Below are 20,633 nucleotides of genomic sequence, written 5' to 3'. Positions count from 1 at the left end.
AAATCAAGCTGTGTTTTTGAAACGTGTGAGCTTGCTCTGCGAGTAATGAATCACTTCCTTTTTTTTAATAAAAAAAATTATATATGAGAGATCAGCACGAAGGCTGACTTAGTATGAGGGAAATGATGCACAGTAGAGCACGCAGAAGAGTTTACATGTGGCTGCTGTTTCTCATTTAAATGCATCACAGGTTTTGGGGGGATTTTGTCAAGTAAAAAGTAATTTTTCACAAAATTGGGCTACATCAGTTTTGTGCATCTGTGAATGCAAGATTACATTTTATGTTATAAATCAGAATCTGTTGTCCAGTTGGTTTTACATACCCTCTGTAACCTGTCTTACTCTGTGGTCCAATGGAAACCTTGTAGTTAGAAACTTCGATTTAGGAAAATAATGTACTTTTTAATGCTGATAGGAGTTAAAAAAAAAAAAAAAAAAAAGGTCCATTCTCTAGGCCAGTGGTTTGATAGCTGCCTTTCACCTCATTAAATACTCAGTGTTGGGCCTTGCTGAATCTGCAGATTCAGACCAGGTTCAGTTACGTTACAGAAAATAATAAAATAGATGTTTGATAGAAGGTGAGAGGGAAACACAACGCTTGTTCAAGTAGTTATATATTTCTTCTCAGTTCTGTCCTTACATGATTTTTCTGCTGTACTAAAAATTCTGCTAATTCCTGTTATTCTAAACACGCTGACACCACTTTTTGAAATATATATGGCTTTCACCAGTAAGTAGAAAATAAGTGAAGGCAAAACCAAGTTCCACTAAGCTGTTTGATAGGAATGGATACGGGAAATGTACACGAAGAGGCATTTTTCATCTGAAGTAATTTGTGTTTTAAACCATTTGTCCTTATGTCTTGGTGCATTCAAAGAGTTTAATTTCTTTTTCTTCATGAAAAATATAATGATGAATACTGAACTACTAATGTTAAAAGAACTTCCTATACTACATTTCCATCTATTGGTCAAGTATTTTAACGTCGTTTTGAATTAAATTGAAAATAAATATTAGAGTGCTGTAGTGTATTTGAATAATAGAGGAAAAGGTAACAAGGCAGGATATTAAGCCATCAAAGTTTTGTGAGCATTTTATAATTCTGTTATAAATGCAAGATGTAGCTATAAGGAACATATAAGAAATGTAGTGATTTCACATTCCTCTGGATTCAAATTTGTCTGTGGGCTCATGTATTTTTGATGGCTAACTTCTTGGATGGACATGATGTAGGACAGATGTATGCTTGAACAGAGTAACTCCACAGTGCTGCATATTTCTGTTCCTATCCAAATTTGTTTATATGTGGTTTTGTTGTTAGCTGCAGAACAACCGTTTCATTTCAGCTTTGAAGATATAAAAATAAGGAACTCCATGTTCGTTTTGAGAAAGAAATGGCCAACTTCATACATCATACAACAGTGTAACATTTAAGATGTGCTGAGTATTCAGATTGCCTTTAAGAGAGATCATGTCACCTTTCATGTGTCTTAGTTTAGCCACTAGCAAGATTGAATTATTAATATGCACCTCACAGATTTGTATCCTAGAGATCTCTTTGCGGTAATTAATTTTGAGGATGCTAATGCGCGCTTAGGAAAAAACAAAAACCTGAACATTATTGGGGTGGAAGCAAGAGTGCCCCACAGTATCATGGGGAAAAGACGTCGGGTATAATTCTCTTTCCAGATGGCATCCCTACAGGTGAGGCAGCAGCCTGTGAAATTACATTCTAAATTACACTGCAGATGAGCACAGCACACTGAGCAAAATGCTTTGGTATAAGTAATAAATGACTTGATTCAGTACCGTTGACGGTTTATGTAACTCACAGGAATGCTATAATGAATTGTGGAGGAAGATAGAAGAGGGGGGAGAACCAGCGGTGCCAGAGTGGAAAGGTTGGGGAAGGGATGGCAAGAGCGTCACTGCATTTCTCATGAGAAGGTGTGTCTTCCAACTGTACTTCTTGAACTTGTTTGCCAGACATGGTGATGGGCATTTTAGGCAGGAAGAAATAAATGAAGAGCTGGTCCGTAAAAATGTCACTTTGCTGCTTACTGACTTGTGCCCGCAGGAGCAGGCAGTCCCCCTGAGCCGCAAAATGAGCCGGCGGGGAAGAAGACCGGCGTGGATGAATAGGGAGCTATTCTTGAGGCTCCGGGAGAAAAAGAGAATCTACCGCCTGTGGAAGGAGGGACGGGCAACTGAGAATGAATACAAGGAAGTCGTTAGGATGTGTAGAGGTGAAATCAGAAAGGCAAAAGCCCAGCTTGAATTTAACCTGGCCACTGGGGTGAAAAGGAATAAGAAACTCTTTTGTAAATACATTAACAGTAAGAGGAGGACAAAGGAGAATATCCACTCTTTGCTGGATGAGGCTGGGAATGTGACCACTGAGGATAAGGAAAAGGCGGAGGTTCTGAATGCCTTCTTTACGTCTGTCTTTAAAGGTCAGACCAGTTATCCTCAGGGTACTCCTCTCTCTGACCTGGTAGTCTCGGCTGGGGAGCACGCTAACCCCACTGTGATTCTGGAAGAAACGGTCAGAGACTTACTACTCCAACTGGACTGCCACAAGTCCATGGGGCCGGATGAGATCCACCCAAGAGTGCTGAGGGAACTGGCGGAGGTGATAGCCGAGCCGCTTTCCATCATCTAGCAGCGCTCCTTGTTGACTGGTGAGGTCCCGGAAGACTGGAGGATTGCCAACGTGACTCCCATTTACAAGAAAGGTTGTAAGGAGGATCCGGGGAACTACAGGCCTGTTAGCCTGACCTCGGTTACAGGGAAGGTTATGAAACAGATAGTCTTGAGGGAGATCATGCGGCATGTGCGGGATGGCCGGGGGATCAGGCCTAGCCAGCATGGGTTCATGAAGGGCAGGTTCTGTTTGACCAACCTGATCTCCTTTTATGATCAAGTGACCCATCTGCTGGATGAGGGAAAGGCTGTTGATGTGGTCTACCTAGACTTCAGCAAAGCCTTTGACACTGTCTCCCACGGTATTCTCCTGCAGAAGCTGGCAGCCCATGGCTTGGATGGGTACACTCTTGGCTGGGTAAGGAGCTGGCTGGAGGGCCGGGCTCAGAGGGTGGTGGTGAATGGAGTTAAATCCAGCTGGCTACCAGTCACAAGTGGTGTTCCCCAGGGGTCGGTGCTGAGGCCTGTCCTCTTCAATATCTTTATTGATGATCTGGACGAGGGCATTGAGTGCACCCTCAGTAAGTTTGCAGATGACACCAAATTGGCTGGGAGTGTGGATCTGCCTGGGGGTAGTGAGGCCCTACAGAGGGATCTGGACAGGCTGGAGAGCTGGGCTGAAGCCAACGGGATGAGGTTCAACAAGACCAAATGCCGAGTCCTGCACTTCGGCCACAACAACCCCAGGCAGCGCTGTAGGCTTGGGGCGGAGTGGCTGGGGGACTGTGTGGAGGAAACGGGCCTGGGGGTACTGATTGATGCTCGGCTGAGCATGAGCCGACAGTGTGCCCGGGTGGCCAAGAAGGCCAACGGCATCCTGGCTTGCATCAAAAACAGTGTTACTAGCAGGAACAGGGAGGTAATTGTCCCCCTGTACTCAGCACTGGTGAGGCCGCACCTCGAGTACTGTGTTCAGTTTTGGGCCCCTCACTGCAAGAAAGACATTGAGGTTCTGGAACGCGTTCAGAGGAGGGCTACGAAGCTGGTGAGGGGTCTGGAGCACAGGCCTTATGAGGAGCGGCTGAGGGAGCTGGGATTGTTCAGTCTGGAGAAGAGGAGGCTCAGGGGAGACCTTATAGCTCTCTATAACTTCCTGAAGGGAGGTTGTAGTGAGCTAGGGGTCGGCCTTTTCTCTCGTGTAGACAGTGATAGAACTAGAGGCAATGGTTTCAAGCTGCGCCAGGGGAGATTCAGGCTGGACATTAGGAAATATTACTTCTCGGAAAGGGTAGTCAGGCACTGGAATGCACTGCCCAGGGAGGTGGTGGAGTCACCAACCATGGGGGTGTTCAAGAAACGTTTTGATGTTGTGTTGAGGGATATGATTTAGCTGAGAAGTATTGGTGATGGTTGGACTGGATGATCTTTTAGGTCTTTTCCAATCTTGATAATAATTCTGTGAATTCTGTAAATTCTGTGAATTCTGTGCTGGTGACTAATGTTAAGATATGTTCTAGAGGTCCCATTTAAAATAGTGTGAGAACAACTCATTTTCAGTTAAAATCACCTGAGAATAATTTTTATGAACTAAACGTATTCTATTTTTAAAACTGCAAGAATAAGAATAAAAAAAGAAAGCTTTGGTTCCACTCTGTGCTTTTGGCTTGCTGTAGGCATAAAATCATCTCTGTCTGACGCAGTTGGAGCTCTTGACCTTTTCAACCATTTTGCAAAGCTTATTAAAAATCATATTGCTCATAAAGCAGTGGTCTTCATTTTGGGACTTAATGTAAGGACTTCATAAAAGTTAAGCAGTAGAGTGGAAGAACAGGCAACATTAGGAAGAAAAGTCTCTAGTAGAGCACTGTCCTGTTACCAGAAGAAATAGGTTGAGAAAAGGATGTTTGTTACTTTCAGATAAGTTCTTGTTGAATACAAATATATCGTCCTTCACATTTCTGGTTTTCTAGTTTTGTTTTTCGTTCTGAAGGCTGCAGTGTGGATGGTGACATTGATAGGCAGTTCTGAACTTGCAACGTTTTTTTCCTAAGATGCTTAGGCAAAATAAACATCCAAGATGACGTAAACTTGGTGGTCTTAGCAGTGCAGTTCCTATGCAATGCTTTCTATTTTCGGTTGTGTGGCATGATGACTTCCAAAATAATAAATAAGTTTGAAAAATCCTTATGATTGTACAAATATGGAGGCATAGGAATGATAAAGGAAAAATCTTAGCTTAGCTTTGTTTGATTACTGCTGACTGGACTTACAGATCTGGAGGCCCAAAGTCTGGACTTCTGGTTGTCTTTTTTGTTCTTTCCTGTTGACGGTCCGTGTATAAATTAAGCCATATGGTTAAGCTGTGTTTTAAGCAAAGTTAGAATTAGGATGGTAAGTGAAAATCCAAAATGTATGCTGGTGTGACTTGTCTTGATTGATCTGGTGTCATAAGAATGTCTGTGTGGATGAAATGTGTTATAGCATTCAGCAATAATGAGGTTCACACTCAAACTTGGAGGATAGGATGTAAAAATCAGTAAATCAATTGGAAAACAAAGGGCTATATATCTCTTAGAAATCTGCGGTTTACTTAAAAGTAGTTGAGAAACCTGATGTTTTATATAAAATGCTATTTGTACGTAGTAGTATTTTTTTAAGTTCAGGTGCTGCTAAGTTGTGTAGAGCATCCGCAGAACCCATGTCTTTTGCTGTATGATTTATTTCCAGCTGTCTTGGTGAGCATTGCCCAAGCTGGTACAGGGCACCGTGAGTTTGCAAACGTGAAGTAGCAAACATACATTCCATTTGGAGTTTCTTTGACAATAATCTTAATCTTGCTTGGGAAGGGATTTTCTTGGGTGTTTCTTTTTTTGTATGATGCCTCAGAGTTATTACTAAATAATCAATACACACAGCTTTTAATTTGCTTTGAGTTGAATTTTTTTTCTTCTGATGTTGTGGGATGCTACCACAGTTGGTGTAGATTATATATTTATTGCCTATAGTTTGTTAATTTAGTAGGTACTTGCGGTTTGGGAATTTAAAGATATGATACTTTATGTAACTAAAATTTTGAAGTGACAGTGCTATTGTTGAGAAATTCACTGGTTGCTGGCTCTTATTGAGGTGTAGGGGCATATAACGTTCTTAAACTGCATTGATGAAGTCTGTCTATAGGTTGATTAAATAGCCTATGTAAGAAACATAATGATTTCTAAATTCTTTCCCTTTTCTATAAACAGGGTTATTTCCTTCTTTTTGAGTCAATGCTGGATTCTGTCATCTATGCAAAGGACAAGTACCTGGCAGAGGGAGGCTCAGGTTGGTGCACATAATTCTTTTAATAAATGTAGCTCAGGGGAGAAAGTAAATGAACTCAGAGACTTAGAATAAGCTATGCATGGATGAGAAAGTTGCCAGTCTAAATGAAAAATGTTTCCATTAGTATGAGCTTCAAGGCATTAATTTACTGTATGGGTAATAGAAGAACATTAGATGGAGGATCAAGGTCTCAATTAATGGTATTTTTAAGAATAGAGGGGGTTATTTATTCTTAAGTACGGTCTAAATTTTTCCTCCCTACTTCTTCCCACACATGTGGGCATTTGTTTTCCCCTCTTGAAATCCCAGTTTCTGCATAACTACAAACAGAGGAAAATAAGCTCTGTTCTGTAAGATGCGATACTGTTGGAGTAAGCTACTGTGAAACAGAGGAAAATTGGATAGGATGTTTTCCTGGTGGAGGGAGGTTGCATAGGGAGGACATGGTTTCAAACACCAGAAGCCACATGAAATAACTAATGGCATTACATTGTTTCAGTTCAGCATATTTATTCTGTCCTGGTGGGAATATATCCTTTTTCTTGGTGGTTTGAGGGTAGGGAGGTGACAGAACAAGAAGGGTTTATTTTGAAGTGGAGTTCTTTTATCCATTTAAGTAGCTTAGATAGTGTCATCTTAAGCAGTGTTTAAATGCCTGTAAATATTTATTCTTCATATAATGCAGCATTTTGCATATGCTTTACTCTGTGCACTTAATTCCTTTGTGAGTATTGTATTTCATATTGACCTTTTCAATCGTAGTCATCAGTCTGGGGTTTTTTTTCCCCTTTTGTGCTAACCATGCACATAGTTAGTTTCACTACACTGACTTAATGATTGGATTAATGACTATGTAACAGTGCTCGCCGCAGTGCTTCCCTTCGATTGTAGTCAGCTTTTGTATGCTACAGAGTGCAGCAGGGAAAAAAACTCACAGTGTTTTAATACAATTGTTCACCATCTGATCACAAAGCTGAATATACAAGCAAGAGATTACTGTTCATGTGTTAAAATATTTAGAAGCCGTGTGAACAACATGACAGAATAAGAGCATTTTTGTTTTCAGTAATGTGGAATAGTCCAGCCATATGCGGAACACAGTTGTGGTCTGCTCTGTATAGATATATGCTGATAATTTTACATTGCAATATAATTGAATGTGGGGACATCCCCTAAAATTGTAAGGAATCTTTTTGTGTTTAGCTACTATTTCTTCTGAAAAGGGACGGAAATCTTTGACCTCTGAAACTGCTATAGTATCTTGTTCTTTAGGCTCTAACTATTGTTAAGCTTGCTAACGGCTTGAGCCATTGGTTCTGCACTTATCCTTTGTTGATGCATACAGTATTATACAGTTGCCGATCGGTATGGCCAGATTTTAAAGGGAATGCTGTTTCTTTAACATGCTTACAGTTACTGCTCCTCTGCCTGCTTGTATAGCAGGTCAATGGCTGTGTCTGAGATTCGTGAGAAAGTTACTCGGGAATCAGCTTAGCAAGAGAGAGGCTTCTGCAGAGTGGATAAGTAGCAGCGGAACTGTGAGCAAATCCAAGTTCAGATGAGCCAAAACTAAGAGCTCATTCTGAGGTGAAGTCTGACCAGAGAAACTCCTGAATCTGCCATAAAGCTTAATTTTGTCTCAAGGCACTTTTTACTATTGAGCCCAAGATCATTATTACAGGGACAGTTTGCAAGCTGAAAAAAAAAGATAGAAGCAGCTGCAATTTGGCCACATCTTTCAGTGACAGAGCCGGGAATAGAATCCAAATTTCCAGATTTGTGTTCAGTCGGTCATATCGTCGTTGCTTCAGCTTAGCCTAATGCCAATGCTGAAGTGGATTATGCCAAACTGTCTAGCGTAATGTGTACAGTGTATAATAGCTTTATTTGAGAACATAAAATTCTTGGTGTCCAGGACCCATCTGTTCTTTAGAGCTGTTTCTTGGCTTGAGTATAGATTTTTTGCATACATTCAAATGCAGTGCACATCGGTGAGGAGTGACGCAGGCAAGGAAGGCATCATGCAAAACATAATACTGTTTGCCTGTTCAGGTCAAAAGATCATGGTATTCATTTGGAATTATTTCTGTGTATCTGGAAGATTGCTGCCTTACCCTTCAGTGTCCTGAAGTTTCTGAGGCATTGCTAAGGGACAAAGGCTTTCCCATCGTATCCCGTTCGCCACGTGAGCTGTTACCAGAGACAGATGACTTCTGGGCACTGAGTCGAGAAGGACACAGATGGTCAAAACGATGAATCTGTGAATGCACTGAGGAGTATGTGCTTTTGTCCAATCAGCATTTTGTTCATTTCACCTGTGAGAAGGAATAATTATTAAATGATAGGCTTAATCAGAAAAAAATGACAAGTCTGTCAGGGTTGCACAGGGAAGTGTTACGGGGTTGCAGAAAGAACAGAGGATTTTCAGGGAAGTTGAGGAAAACGGGTGAAACAAATGCCATTTTAGGCAGATGCTTTTAGATATTTACAAAATTCTACAGCGTTTAGATGATTTAGACTGATATTTAGATAACATGCTTACGTTTCCAGTCAAACCTCAATATAGCACATGCTTCTGGACATAGGTGGGTTTGTAAACTTGGAAGTGAATGTATCACTGTAGTCATTTGCCTGTGCCCTGCTGGTGGAACACAGATTTCTTTTTGTGAAGTCTGAACAGACATTGTCCACTTATTTGTTGCCACTGATAGACTAAACTAAAAATGCATATTGGATTAGAGCATTAGTGTTAGCTTTTTTGCTTGTTCTTAAGCATTTTGTATAACCAGTCATGAGTTCCACTGCTGATTTAAGGGTTTGCTGTGTGGATGAAGCGATTCAATAAAACTGATTATGGTCCCATTCACATGTTTCACACTTGGTCGGTGTAGTAAACTTTTTCCTGCTAACCATGTCCCAGAAATGTGGGCTGGCCTGAGGAAGGAAGGTTATAAAGGAGTTGATCACTCTTTGCTGGGGTTTTCATTTTTGTTTGCAGTGTCGCTAGCACGCTCCTCTAAGTGTATTCTGTAACTAGGGACTTTCAGTCTGTTTTTGTCCCTCTTGTATGTTCACCCCTTGCATCCCATGAAGAGCATTTCCCTGAAAAACATTCCCTCGAAGGCTATAGTCGCTTGGTCTTGTTGTCTGTTTTATGCTGTCTTTTGATTTTTTTGAGTGTTGGTGGTGGCTCTTGAAGTGCTGGAAGGTAAAACAGAATATAAAGCAGTTGTCACACTAGTAAACAGCAATGTGAAAGCTTCGAGAAATGGAAATCCCTTATTGATGGCTCCAGAAACTACTCGCAAATACTGCTACTGCCAGATGTTGATTTTTGTGCGTGTAGGTGACAGCTGTCAGGTGTGCTGGAACCAAATGATTTGTTTCAGACAAGATAGTGTAAATGCCTTCCTGTTTTGATTCTCATCAAACTGCCTTTTTACTGCTGAGTTAATTGTAGGCTGTTCCTGGAGAAACCTTCTGCTTTGAGTTCCTCTTCTGCAAAGTAGTGATAGTGATAGCTTACCGATGAGATTCCAATTTAAGCTTGCTGATATTTAGTTAGTTATTCTGTTTTAAACAGTCAGAAAGTGAGAAAAATGACAATGTATTCATATTTTGTATAAACTAGTGATTTCAAATGTAGAGGTGGTTGCTGACTTTCATGTCTTAATAATAATAATAATAATACAGCTTCTTTAGCGAAGACTCTTCTTTATCATTAATATGTATAAGATCATTTTCTTTGGGCTAAATCTACTCTTGCTATATAAAATGTCTAATTACAATTTTCTGTATTCAGTATTTTACAAGGCAACAAAATTACTGCTTTTCTGACCTACCATGCTATACTAGTGATTTCTCCATGCTCATTTTAATAAGCTACAATTTCAAGCAGAGCTGAAGAGAAAATTAATTTTACAGTTGACCAGATCTTGGGGAGGAAAAAAGAAACTTAGTTTCGGTTTTATTAACACTGCCGCATCTATGTATCAACAAAAAATAAAGTAAAATAAGGGGTTTATTAGTAGGCATTTTGCTCTGAAGCCAGATCAAGAAGTCAACATATGTGGCTTTAAAGACTTTAAAACTCTAAAAACAAAACACAGGAGTTTCTTTGTGGAAAGAAGCCTAGCTAAATAGCAGTTGAGCTTTTCTTACTGTTTGATAGTGCTGTAGACAGCTGTGTTCATAGCTGCTGCTCTTTGTGTCTTTTCCAGTCAGTAGTGGATTGCCAAGAGATTGACTGGCTTTGTTGGCAGCTGTTAAAAAGGCAAACGTCAGTCTTCCACCACTATTTGGAAAAGCTGTAAATAGGTATGTGTTCTGAAGATATTCCTAGGAGAGGGGAGAGCACAAATGTGAAGGTAGTGTAAGAATGATAGCTGTAATCCTAAAACTGTGGGGAAAATTCTTCTGTCTGTTGGGTCGCTTCCATACTTTTCAGGTGCAGACAAAAAGAGTAGTTATTCTTTTCTGGTACCCAGAAATAATTTTTTAGGTTGTAAGACAAGTACCAGCCAGAGCTGATATGAAAAAGGAATAAAACTCTTCAGTAAGAATATTTGCTCTTTTCTGGAAATAAGGTCTTTTCACAGAGGTTTGTTATTGCGAAGCCCTCACCTTTGGGTGTCTGTCTACAGTTACTAAATACATTTTAGGACAATATCTGTATAGAAGCCAGAATAGGATGTTCCAAGTTATTTTCTTCAGACATCAAGTTTTCCGTCATTTCCTGGCAGTGGGATTCAAATACAGAGATACTTTTGACATGAATAGGAAATACTGTTACTAGAGTAGTGTTGGAAAACTAAGTTCCAATGTCTGGTCTCGTCTGTAGACAAATGGGACTCCAGAAAATAAAGTAGCAGAAAAAGTGTCTTGTCCAAGAGCTGAAAAAAGTTTTTGTTTGTTCTTTTCAGATGTTAATCTCTTAAAGAGAAAAGAAAAAGAAAAAAGTCCTCTTTATGCATGTCTAACATAAAATTTCACTCATCTGTTTCTGTTGTTACAGTTTATCCTGACATTTGCACCATTAGTCTAGTAGCTGTTGGGGATACGAATAAACACATGGACAAGCTACTTTTCTGGGAAGATGTATATGGCTTTGACATGTCTTGCATGAAGAAGGCTGTAATTCCAGAAGCTGTTGTGGAGGTGCTGGATCCGAACACACTGATATCTACAGCCAGTGTCATTAAGGTACCATATTTCTTATATTTTTAATAGTCAGATTAGAAGTTTCCTTTTTTGATTTTTAGAGGAGGCGAAAAAAATACGCATGCACACATGAACTTTGATATCTTCAACATGATACAAATGCAATAAAGGTCTTAGTGTTAAGACTGTAAGACTTGATTAAAAAAAGGCAATTAATACAAGTTTAAGCTCTTAAGAAAGTAATCTTCCCATGTTTAGATTGTCAGTTCTATGTCTTCTTCTACCCGAACCCAAATTTACTTGCATTTTACTAAGTTACGAGTCGCATAACTGAAGTTTAAGCTCTGCCAAGAAACCCATGGAATATAGTCTTTTCTTCTACTTTCCTTCCCTCTCCACCTCAGTCAGAGTACTGAGTTTCAGGGGGACTCTTATTTATTTTTGTGTCAAGCTAGCTTGCTTAAAGGATCTTTCATTGGAAGATCACTCACTATCACCACCCTTAGCTTCCTCCAACAGAATGACCGTGTCTAAAAAAGCAACAGTAGTTTCTGCAGTGCTCACTGAATTCATTTTATGCTTGCTTTTCTGTGTTGTCTTTTTTTGTGATAGCTTTGTGGTGGGGAATAGTAGCAAAGTAGGTAGTGATTTGTATGAGAGGACACCTACATGGTGAGATATAATTCCAGGTTGAAAGTCTGACAAACTTTGTTATTAGTAGTAATTTGAACAGTTCAGATCAAATTGAGAGAAGGACTATTATAAACCAAGATTTTTTTTTTGTCACAATAGTATTCTACTTATTGTTAATATAGTTACTTTTCTATTGTAAAACACTTAAGGCAGTAATATTACTGCCCTTCAGTGGGAATTGCCTGTTTAATAAAGAGGTAGTTTCTGTTTAAATGCATTCCTATCCTATTGTTATCTAGAAGAAAATGGATTTACATAAGTCATCGCTGAACTTGACACCATTATTGAGGGTAGTTCCAGTCTCTTCCAGCATAGAAACTACTTACTGTGGTCAGTTGTCATCTTGCCCACCAAAGCAGTAACAGGTGAAGTTCAGTTTTGGGGGGTTGGGCTAGATGACCTTTGAAGGTCCCTTCCAACCCTAACCATTCTATGATTCTATATCCTGATGTGAGTTATTGTTTAAGCTTTTCTTGTCTATAATTTTATTACAGAGAAGATAAAAAATACTACGTTTTTAAAATCAGGTATTCAAATGTAGTAAGTGCTGAGACTGATATTTCTTAAACTTGAATAACTGCTTTGGCCTCCTTGTGCATCTCTGCTTCCTTTTTTTAACTTCAAGATTCCTTATTCATAGATGATGAATTCGTTAGAGATGTGTCTTATGTTTTATCCTCTGAGCTTGTTGATCAGACTCCCTCTAGTCAGCAAAATAAAATTCCTGAGTACGCACCTATAACAACTTGTGTAATTTGAGGCTTACAAGTGTCTGTTTTCCTTGAGTGATCAACTCATTTGTTGAAATATACTTTGTAGACTTGTCATTATAGGGGAGATAAATTCCACCCTTAGTGAATGAATGTGCACAGAACAGGTACTGAGATCAAGAATCTGAGGCTGTAATTGTTAGGCATCTGACAGGTTTGATTGTGCAATGAGTAAGGCACAGGCACTTTTCTCACCTGTCATACTTTTGATAACATTTTACTTGTTCTGGTTCAAGTGGAAGTATAGTTGAATATTTCCTGCAGATAGGTCATGTTTGGTATACAGAAAATGAAGAACATACAACGTGTTCTAAATTAACAGCTGCATGGATAAGTTGAGCTCTATCAGTTTGTTAGACAAACAAATAAATGAAAAAAATCTTAACTTGGAAAGTTTTGATAACAAAAACTAGTTAAGTATGTCCAATGCAGTCTATAAGCTGCTGTCATTTCAAAAGCCAAATGCTTTACTGGTAATAGTCCCTGTCGCTTTCTAAGATACGTTGTCATGAGCAGTCACTGTCCAGCTCGGATGTATGTGCTTAGCAAATTTTGTCATCATGCAGCATTTCACATAACCATTATGCTCTGAGTAGCAATCATGGTTTGTAAAATAACTAAAGTCAATGCATGAGTTTGTTTGCTGGAGTTACAGTACGAAGTAATAAAATTAATGAGTTGGGCAACAGTGGCATTACAGGTAAATTGTTTTGATCAATAGCCATTCCACAGAACAAATGGATTGTATTTCTGAGGGAAAGTTAAAAAATGTTCCAATTTATCATATGATTATTGCAGAAGATACATTAGTGTGTTTTCTCAGATTAGCTGCTGCTCGGTTTTGTATGAAACTTTTCAGGAAGCAAAATATTCCCTAAAGAAAGATGAGGCAGCATCAAGAAATATTGAATAATAATGTATATGGCATTTAACTTAAGCAGTATATGACATTCTTGGATAAAGCATTTTAACTGAGTATGTAAACTAAAGAGCTTCATAGGTTGAAAAAATATGGTGGATTTTTTATAAACAACTGAAAACTGAAGCTTATTGTTCTTTAAAAACTCTAATTTTATGTGTGTATATTAAAAAATTAGAATATTGAAATTCAAGTTGCAATTTGATTTGACAGTGTTATTGTAGTTATCCTGGATGCTGTTGTTTTGTGTTAATTTCAAAATAGCAAAGCAGTTCTCTGCCTCGTGTACTTTTTCTCCTCTATTTTGTCACTCTGATATTTCACATACTGATACAGCATATGGTTGTGCTACCATTCAGAAGGACCTCCATAGGCTGAGAAATGGGCTGACAAGGGTCCTGTGCAGAGGGCTTGGGGCAATGCAAACCCCATATACCAGTAGAGACTGGGAGCCTACTGGCTGGGAAGCAGCTTTGTAGACAAGGGATCCTGGTCAACACCAAGTTGACCATAAGCCAGCAGCACTGGCAAAGGCAGCCAACCAGTCTCCTGGGCTGTATTCGGAAGATGACTTGTCACCAGCAGGTCAAGAGAGATGAACCTTTGCTTGTACTCAGCCCCAGGGAGATGGCTGTACCCCAAGGAGGTGACTTCTGGAGTGCTGTGCCCAGTGCTGGACTCCCCAGTGCAGGAGTGAGATGAGTGTCCTGGAGTGGATCCAGTGAAAGACCGTGAAGGTGGTGGAGGGACTGGAGCATCTGTGACGTAGGGAGAGCTGAAAGAGCTGGGGTTGTTTTGTCTGGGGAAGAGAATGCTCAGGGGAGCTCTTATCAGTGTGTAGAAATGCCTGGTGGTGGGGGGAGTAACGGAGGTGGAGCCAGACTCTTCTCAGTGATGCTCAGGGACAGGGCAAGAAGCAGTGGGCAGAGGATGAACTCCAGGCAGTTGTGTTTAAAGATGAGGAAACACTGTTTACTGTGAGGGCAATTGAACAGTGGCACAAGTTACCCAGAGAGGTTGTGGAGTCTCCATCCTTGGAGATACTCAGAAGCTGTTTGGACGTGGTCCTGAGCAACCTGCTTTAGTTGACCCTTTGAGCAGGGAGTTGGACTAAGTGATCTCCAGAGGTGCCCTTCAACCTCAGTTATTCTATGTTCAATACAAAACTAATCTAACATATCAAAAAAAGCCCAGTTTTAACCCATACCAGTTTAATACAGTAGGTTACCACATGGCTATGTGAACAAGGAGTAAAACAAGTGAAGATGCCTGTGAAAGCTACTTAATCTCAACAATGGGCAACTGTCATCAAGAGCAGCTTTCTTGAACAGAGTGAGCTCCTGTACCAGTATGGAACTAGTCAAAATGTCTGTTTATTTTGGCATTTGGGGAAGAGAGGTTTTAAGTGTTTTTTCAGTGTGCAGGTACCATTAGGTGGTTTTTAAGTCTCTTTCCATTTTTTGAGAGCTGAATTGGTGTTGTCCTAGAAAAGTTGTCTCGTTAGAGGAGCAACTGAACAACCTTCATCCAAAGGAAGGTCTTAATTTCAATTCAGCACTTGTCACTAACAGAATTGTATTATTCCTTTTGACAGCATATCGACTGTAATACTGCATCCATACCAGACTTAGAATTCTCTTCAGATTTCACCCTGACCGTTACAATGAGCACAAAGTGTACGGTAAGACTATTTTATTTTCTTCATATATGGTCAATATCGTGTTGGACTAATAGACAATGCGTTGATTAACCTTCATTTATCATCAGTCCTTACCTTGAAATGTTAGTTTCTGCATTACAGAGGTGTCAGATGAGTCCTTCTTGTAAAGAGTGATGGATGTAAAACTCCAATAATAGTGCTACGGTATAATACAGGTAGAAGAGGAAAGGGAACGGTAAAGAGCCTTAGCTTCGGGGTCGTTCCGTTTTGTTCTCTAGTCCATTTTCTGAAATAAGAGCTTTCTGTTCAGACATGTTGTTACCACTGTGCTCAAGAATGATGCAGTCACTATTCTCAGAAGAGCTTTTCTGAGTTTAGTAAAAAGTGAAAAAAAATATATATATATGAAAGGTGGACTGTAGCTTGTGTAAAAAACATACAGCAGCTCATGTGACAAACAGTTTCTCAAACAGGGAAGTTCATGAACTTCATGAGTGAAGACTGAGGGGGAAAAAAATACAGCATTAGAATCTCAATCTGATAACCAGGAGTTTTACTGCATCTGTTTCATTTTTTTTGTATGCAAGTTAGCATTTTTACTTCATGCAAGTTAGTATGACATATTCAGAAGAACACTAATTCTAGAAAGGCTGTGGAATTTGATTGGAGGGGAGTTCTAATTACAGCAAACACAAGCCTGTTCATTTTAGTGTTACAGACTATGCTGTTATTAAATTGAGTCAAGAATCTCCAGCAAATCTGAATCTGTAATCTCCCTCAATTAAATATATTTTGTCTATCAAACACTAGTCAATATGAAGAGAAAGAAAAGAAAAAAAAGTTTTCAGTCTGAACTTTAGAGTTAAATGGAAACTCAGTACTAGGGGTTCATTCAAACACTTCTTTGAAATAGTGCCTATGTTGTTTAGTGTGAATTTACATAAATACACGTTCATTTTGCTGCTTTTTTCTTTGTCATTCAGCGTCTGCTAGTTGTGAGAAAACAGGAACACTGATTTTTGGATTAATGAGAAATGTCTGCTATTTTTTTTTCTGGAAGTTGCCATGCAATCTGTGTTATGTAGTTTTTTTGTTCCATTTTTGAAGTCTAAGACAAGGAAGATACCTAAATATTTTTATTTAACATTCTTTATGTAAGATTGTGAGTGACTTCTGAAATAAAGATGTTATGAATGTGTTTAAAGCTTAAACAAATTAGATATTCCAACATGAATATTTAGAAATGTTTAGGTTGGTACCTATGTGAGAATACCTTTTTGATTTGACTTAGATATGATGCGCAGCTTCCTTTCTTTATTGGAACAGGGAAGAAAATAAAATAGAAGGATTTTAGTAGTGTTACCATTAGGCAGGGCAGTTGGGATAAAGAGGAAGTAGATATGATAAAGTCTAGTGATGGCTTGAAGTGATACATTGAGTTTTTAAACACTAAATGATAGGCAAAGGCAGGATGACCTAATTTTTACAGGTTTTATGATTGCGGTAGTATGCTTTTACATTCAGCACCAATTATAAATGCTTTCTACCAATTTATTAAAATATCCATATCAAATTTGACAAAGTTTGTATTAGGTGGTGAAATCTGTAGTAAAAAAAAAATATATATTTTTGTAGTCTAGTGTATTGTGATACTTCTGCTGGGAGTTTCATGCTCAGCTTTAAGTAAGTTGCAGCACATCGCAGAATCAAGTCCGAAGGGATAATTGGTAGGTTGTTTTTAATATGTTTTGATAAGTCTGCTACAGCTGGTTTATTTGACTTCACATGTGTATAGGAAGAAGAGATGCAGGCTTCCTCTGATACAGTCACAAATAATATATTGTGTGTAATGTAAACACTTAAGCTGGTAACGAAATCTTGGATACCTACGTCAAGCAATGTAATACTTGGTTTTGGATGGGCCTGCTTGTTAGTTCATGCTGCTGCATTTGCCACCACTTTTGCTGTATAACAGGATGCCTAAGAATTTGGTGTTATAAATTAAGTTTTTCCATGTGTATAATTTAAAGCATTGCTATTAGTGTGAGTTAGTAGCTATGTACAAATTATTTGTCAATTATCACCAAATTAAGTAAAGGCATAATAACTTCTTGGTTTTTATTAAATGGAAATGTATATATTTTTATAGTGCATTCACCAAAAAATCACTTCCTGTTTTTAGTTGTTGTAGAATCATAGAATAATTCTGGTTGCCTCAGGGCACAGTCAGCTTTGATTTCAGACCAAGCTCCAGTGCAGCCCAGGGCTAATTTTTGTGACGTGACACTTGTGAATAACTGATCAGCTAAACAGAAATCTTTACAAAATCTTGGTGATCTTTTTGATGTGTAGGTATAGTAAAATAGCTTATGTTGTAAACATTGTTTTCCCTAGCACTAGACCTTTACAAACACTTCATTTCTGTTCTCTGATTCTATGGTATCATTGACTTATAAATCAAGATGTACACTTGCATTTTATGACTTTCAGGGAGAAGGGGATGGAAGTGGGAGAAGAGCAGTGTTTCTGAAATTTTGCAGTGAACGCAGGTTCTAAAAAATGATCAGAACTCTGTAAAGTATTTCGCACTTCATCATTTAGGTTTATTGACACTTTGAGAGAAATTTCCACTGTTTCTATGATGGATTGTAGAAGTTCAGTTGGGGGTTGACAGTTCATCCATCATATCAGGCTGCCTAACCTTGCAGTAAATGAACAATAGAAGTCCATTATTTGTATTGAGAATTTTTGAGGAGATGCTTTAAGATTGCAATTTTTCCTTTGAAAATAACATTCAATGTTTTTTCTTATTTGCATCTGTGTTTTGTTGTTCTACTGGCTTTTCAATTTTTGCACTAAAAGAGAAAGCTGCTTATATTTTCCAAAATTCTAGATTTTTACTTGTCTGTTCTGACTTCTGCATTTTAAAAATACAAACATTTTTAGATATTTTTGTTTTATTTACAAAAAAAAAATTCACAAAAATAACAGTTTGGAAATCCATCCTTATATGCTTGTATATATCAGGTCTTTTAGTTCACAACCTGAAGTTCATTTCAAAGCAGCCTGTTCTCAGCCTTTTCTGTGTCATAAAAGTGTGAAAACAGATTTGGTTGTCTTATTTTCCTAGTGTTGCCATCAACAGCAAAGCTAACTTCAGACCAGTGTTACAATCAGAATGAGGACTCCCTCTGTTCAGTGGTCTGTCTTTAAAAACCAAACGAGTGGAAAGCGTGGGCACACGGTGATGTGTTAGTTGTTTTGGGGATCCTTTTGCAGATCAGCTACCAGTTTGTGGTGGGTCATCTGGTTATGAGGAGTGGGTTTCCATGCCGCTGCTTTCCAAGGCACTGCATGGGTGCAGAGGAGTATACAGTAGACGTCTTACATGGAAATGTGTCAACAGCGTGGAGTGTGTTGCTGCTGTGGCTGAACTTATTGTTGCAGAAGGTTAGTAGTGATGGGAAGTAGTGTAGCAAGTACTTGGAGAACTGAGTTGTGGCCTCATGTAGTTAAGGATATGCAACATAATGCTGATCGTTGAAGAGCTAAACTTTCATCTGGCAGCTCTGGAGACATGAGCCATGTTGGCGTCTCTTGCTTCTTCCCATCAACCTGTTTGCGTGTCTGTGGTAACAGGACAGTAAGTAGAAAAAGCCATAATGCAGTCATCTTACCAACTCATTACCGCATTTGCTTTGATTATGACTTGGAACACACCCAGGACTCCTCAGGCAGGAGAGGCTGCACCTCTCATTTCTGTGGCAAGAATAATAATTAAATACTTCTAAAAGCTGACCTTAGTTTTTCCTCAGTCCTTTTTTTTTTTTTTTACCTTTTAGTAGATACTGTTTGAAATTGTGTGTTTATTTTCAGTCTCAACAGAGAAGTTAACTACTTCTTGATTTCCCCATACTTTATTTCTGTTCTTGTAAATTCTTCTGCTCAATACTTCTGGGAGGATTTCATAAAGGCTATGGGAAGCTTCACCTAGGAGAGAGTTAGGAACAGAGCTTTTTTTCTGGTTCTTTGGCTGGAGGGAGCACAGGAAGATTCGCCTCTCAAGCCTAATGCTAAGCTTTGGGACTTGCCACCCCACCAATCTCTTTCTCATCCTTTTGGTTTTTGGTTTTTTTTTCCCCCTCTATTTTGCTTTGTCACTTTTTAGTACAAACCTTTTACTTCCTGAAAACTGCTAATGCAAATGATGAAATAGATATTTCTGTTCTTTCTAGTTATTGTCACTGTTCTTACTCCTGGAAGGCCTTGTTGCTGACCTCCTGGCTAGTTATCTGCGTGTATGATAGTGCCCCTTCATTGTACTAGAGGTTGTTTGAAAACTATGCAGCTCAGTAGGCAATAGACAAACTCTTTTCTGATTTTAAATAAATGGACTAATTCAAGACATAAATGCCCAGATTTAAGGATGAGCAATAGAAAAACTATGCAGTTTGCAAAACCTAAGAGCATAGTATTAATTGAAACATATGTGATGTAAGTCTGTCCTTCCACTTGGAAATTATTTTAGATTACCCTCGTACTTTTTTATGACAAAAAAAAAATATCAGCCTTGCAGAGAATTAAGTCATGCTCATAACAGGTCATAGAATCATAGAATGGTTTGGGTTGGAAGGGACCTTCAAAGGTCATCTAGTCCAACATCCCTGCAAGGAGCAGGGCCATCTCCAACCAGATCAGGTTGCTCAGAGCCTCATCCAACCTGGCCTTGAACATTTCCGAGGATGGGCCATCCACCACCTTTCTGGGCAACCTAGGCCAGTGTTTTACAACCCTCATTGTAAAAATTTTTTTCCTACTATCTAATCTAAATCTACCTCCCTCTGTCTTAAAACCATTACCTCTAGTCCTGTTGCAACAGGCCTTACTGAACAATCTCTCCCCATCTTTCTTGTAGTGCATCTTGAGTGTATTGCAGATGATTCTGTGATGTGTTTTATATGCATTATGTAGACACCATATCCTTAAAAAAGTGCTTAATGCTCTAAATAAGTTTTTCTTCCAGGTGGTCAAGCAGTTAGATAAGTCTTCAAGGAAAAAAATCCTAATAAACCTGAGAAATGCAGCAAGATCGAGCAAAAATAAATATTTTAAATGTGATGCTTTGTTTTTCAGAAGTTTTTTGGAGATTGGGGGGAGTCAAGGTTTTTCTCAGGGCACATGTTCTTTCTGTTGTTTTCTCTTTTTTTTTTTCTCCTGTTGTTTACCACCAAGTAGTATCTTTTAGGACTAAGTTTCTTTGTTTATGGCTATATTAGCTTTAAAAGACTGAAGATTGTCAAAGCACAAAACAGTTGCATGGCATCATTATATGAAATTGTTTCAAAGCACTTTTAGTGCAAGTTGACTTGATTTCAGTCTTAGAAGGATAATGGCCAAAAATAAATTTAATTAGGCTGTGAAAGTGCATTTTCCTGGTAAAGAGCTAGTGTTTGTCATTGCTGATTTT

At 38.8% G+C, this 20,633-nt stretch overlaps 1 protein-coding gene across 1 annotated transcript in view; it reads left to right on the top strand.

The window, feature by feature from the left end:
• The window catches only part of PRMT3 (protein arginine methyltransferase 3), a 65,827-nt gene that overhangs the window by 24,681 nt on the left and 20,513 nt on the right, over positions 1-20,633 (top strand). Inside the window, exons 11-13 of the mRNA XM_086749667.1 lie at positions 5,886-5,964; positions 10,979-11,166; positions 15,101-15,187. Of these exons, the coding sequence (XP_086605793.1) occupies positions 5,886-5,964; positions 10,979-11,166; positions 15,101-15,187 (354 nt within the window). The remainder of the gene's footprint in view (positions 1-5,885; positions 5,965-10,978; positions 11,167-15,100; positions 15,188-20,633) is intronic.

Source organism: Chlamydotis macqueenii, chromosome 5, assembly GCF_036417535.1.
Source record: "Chlamydotis macqueenii isolate bChlMac1 chromosome 5, bChlMac1.mat, whole genome shotgun sequence".
NCBI classification, from domain to species: Eukaryota; Metazoa; Chordata; class Aves; order Otidiformes; family Otididae; genus Chlamydotis; species Chlamydotis macqueenii.
This window is presented reverse-complemented; position numbering and strand designations above follow the sequence as displayed.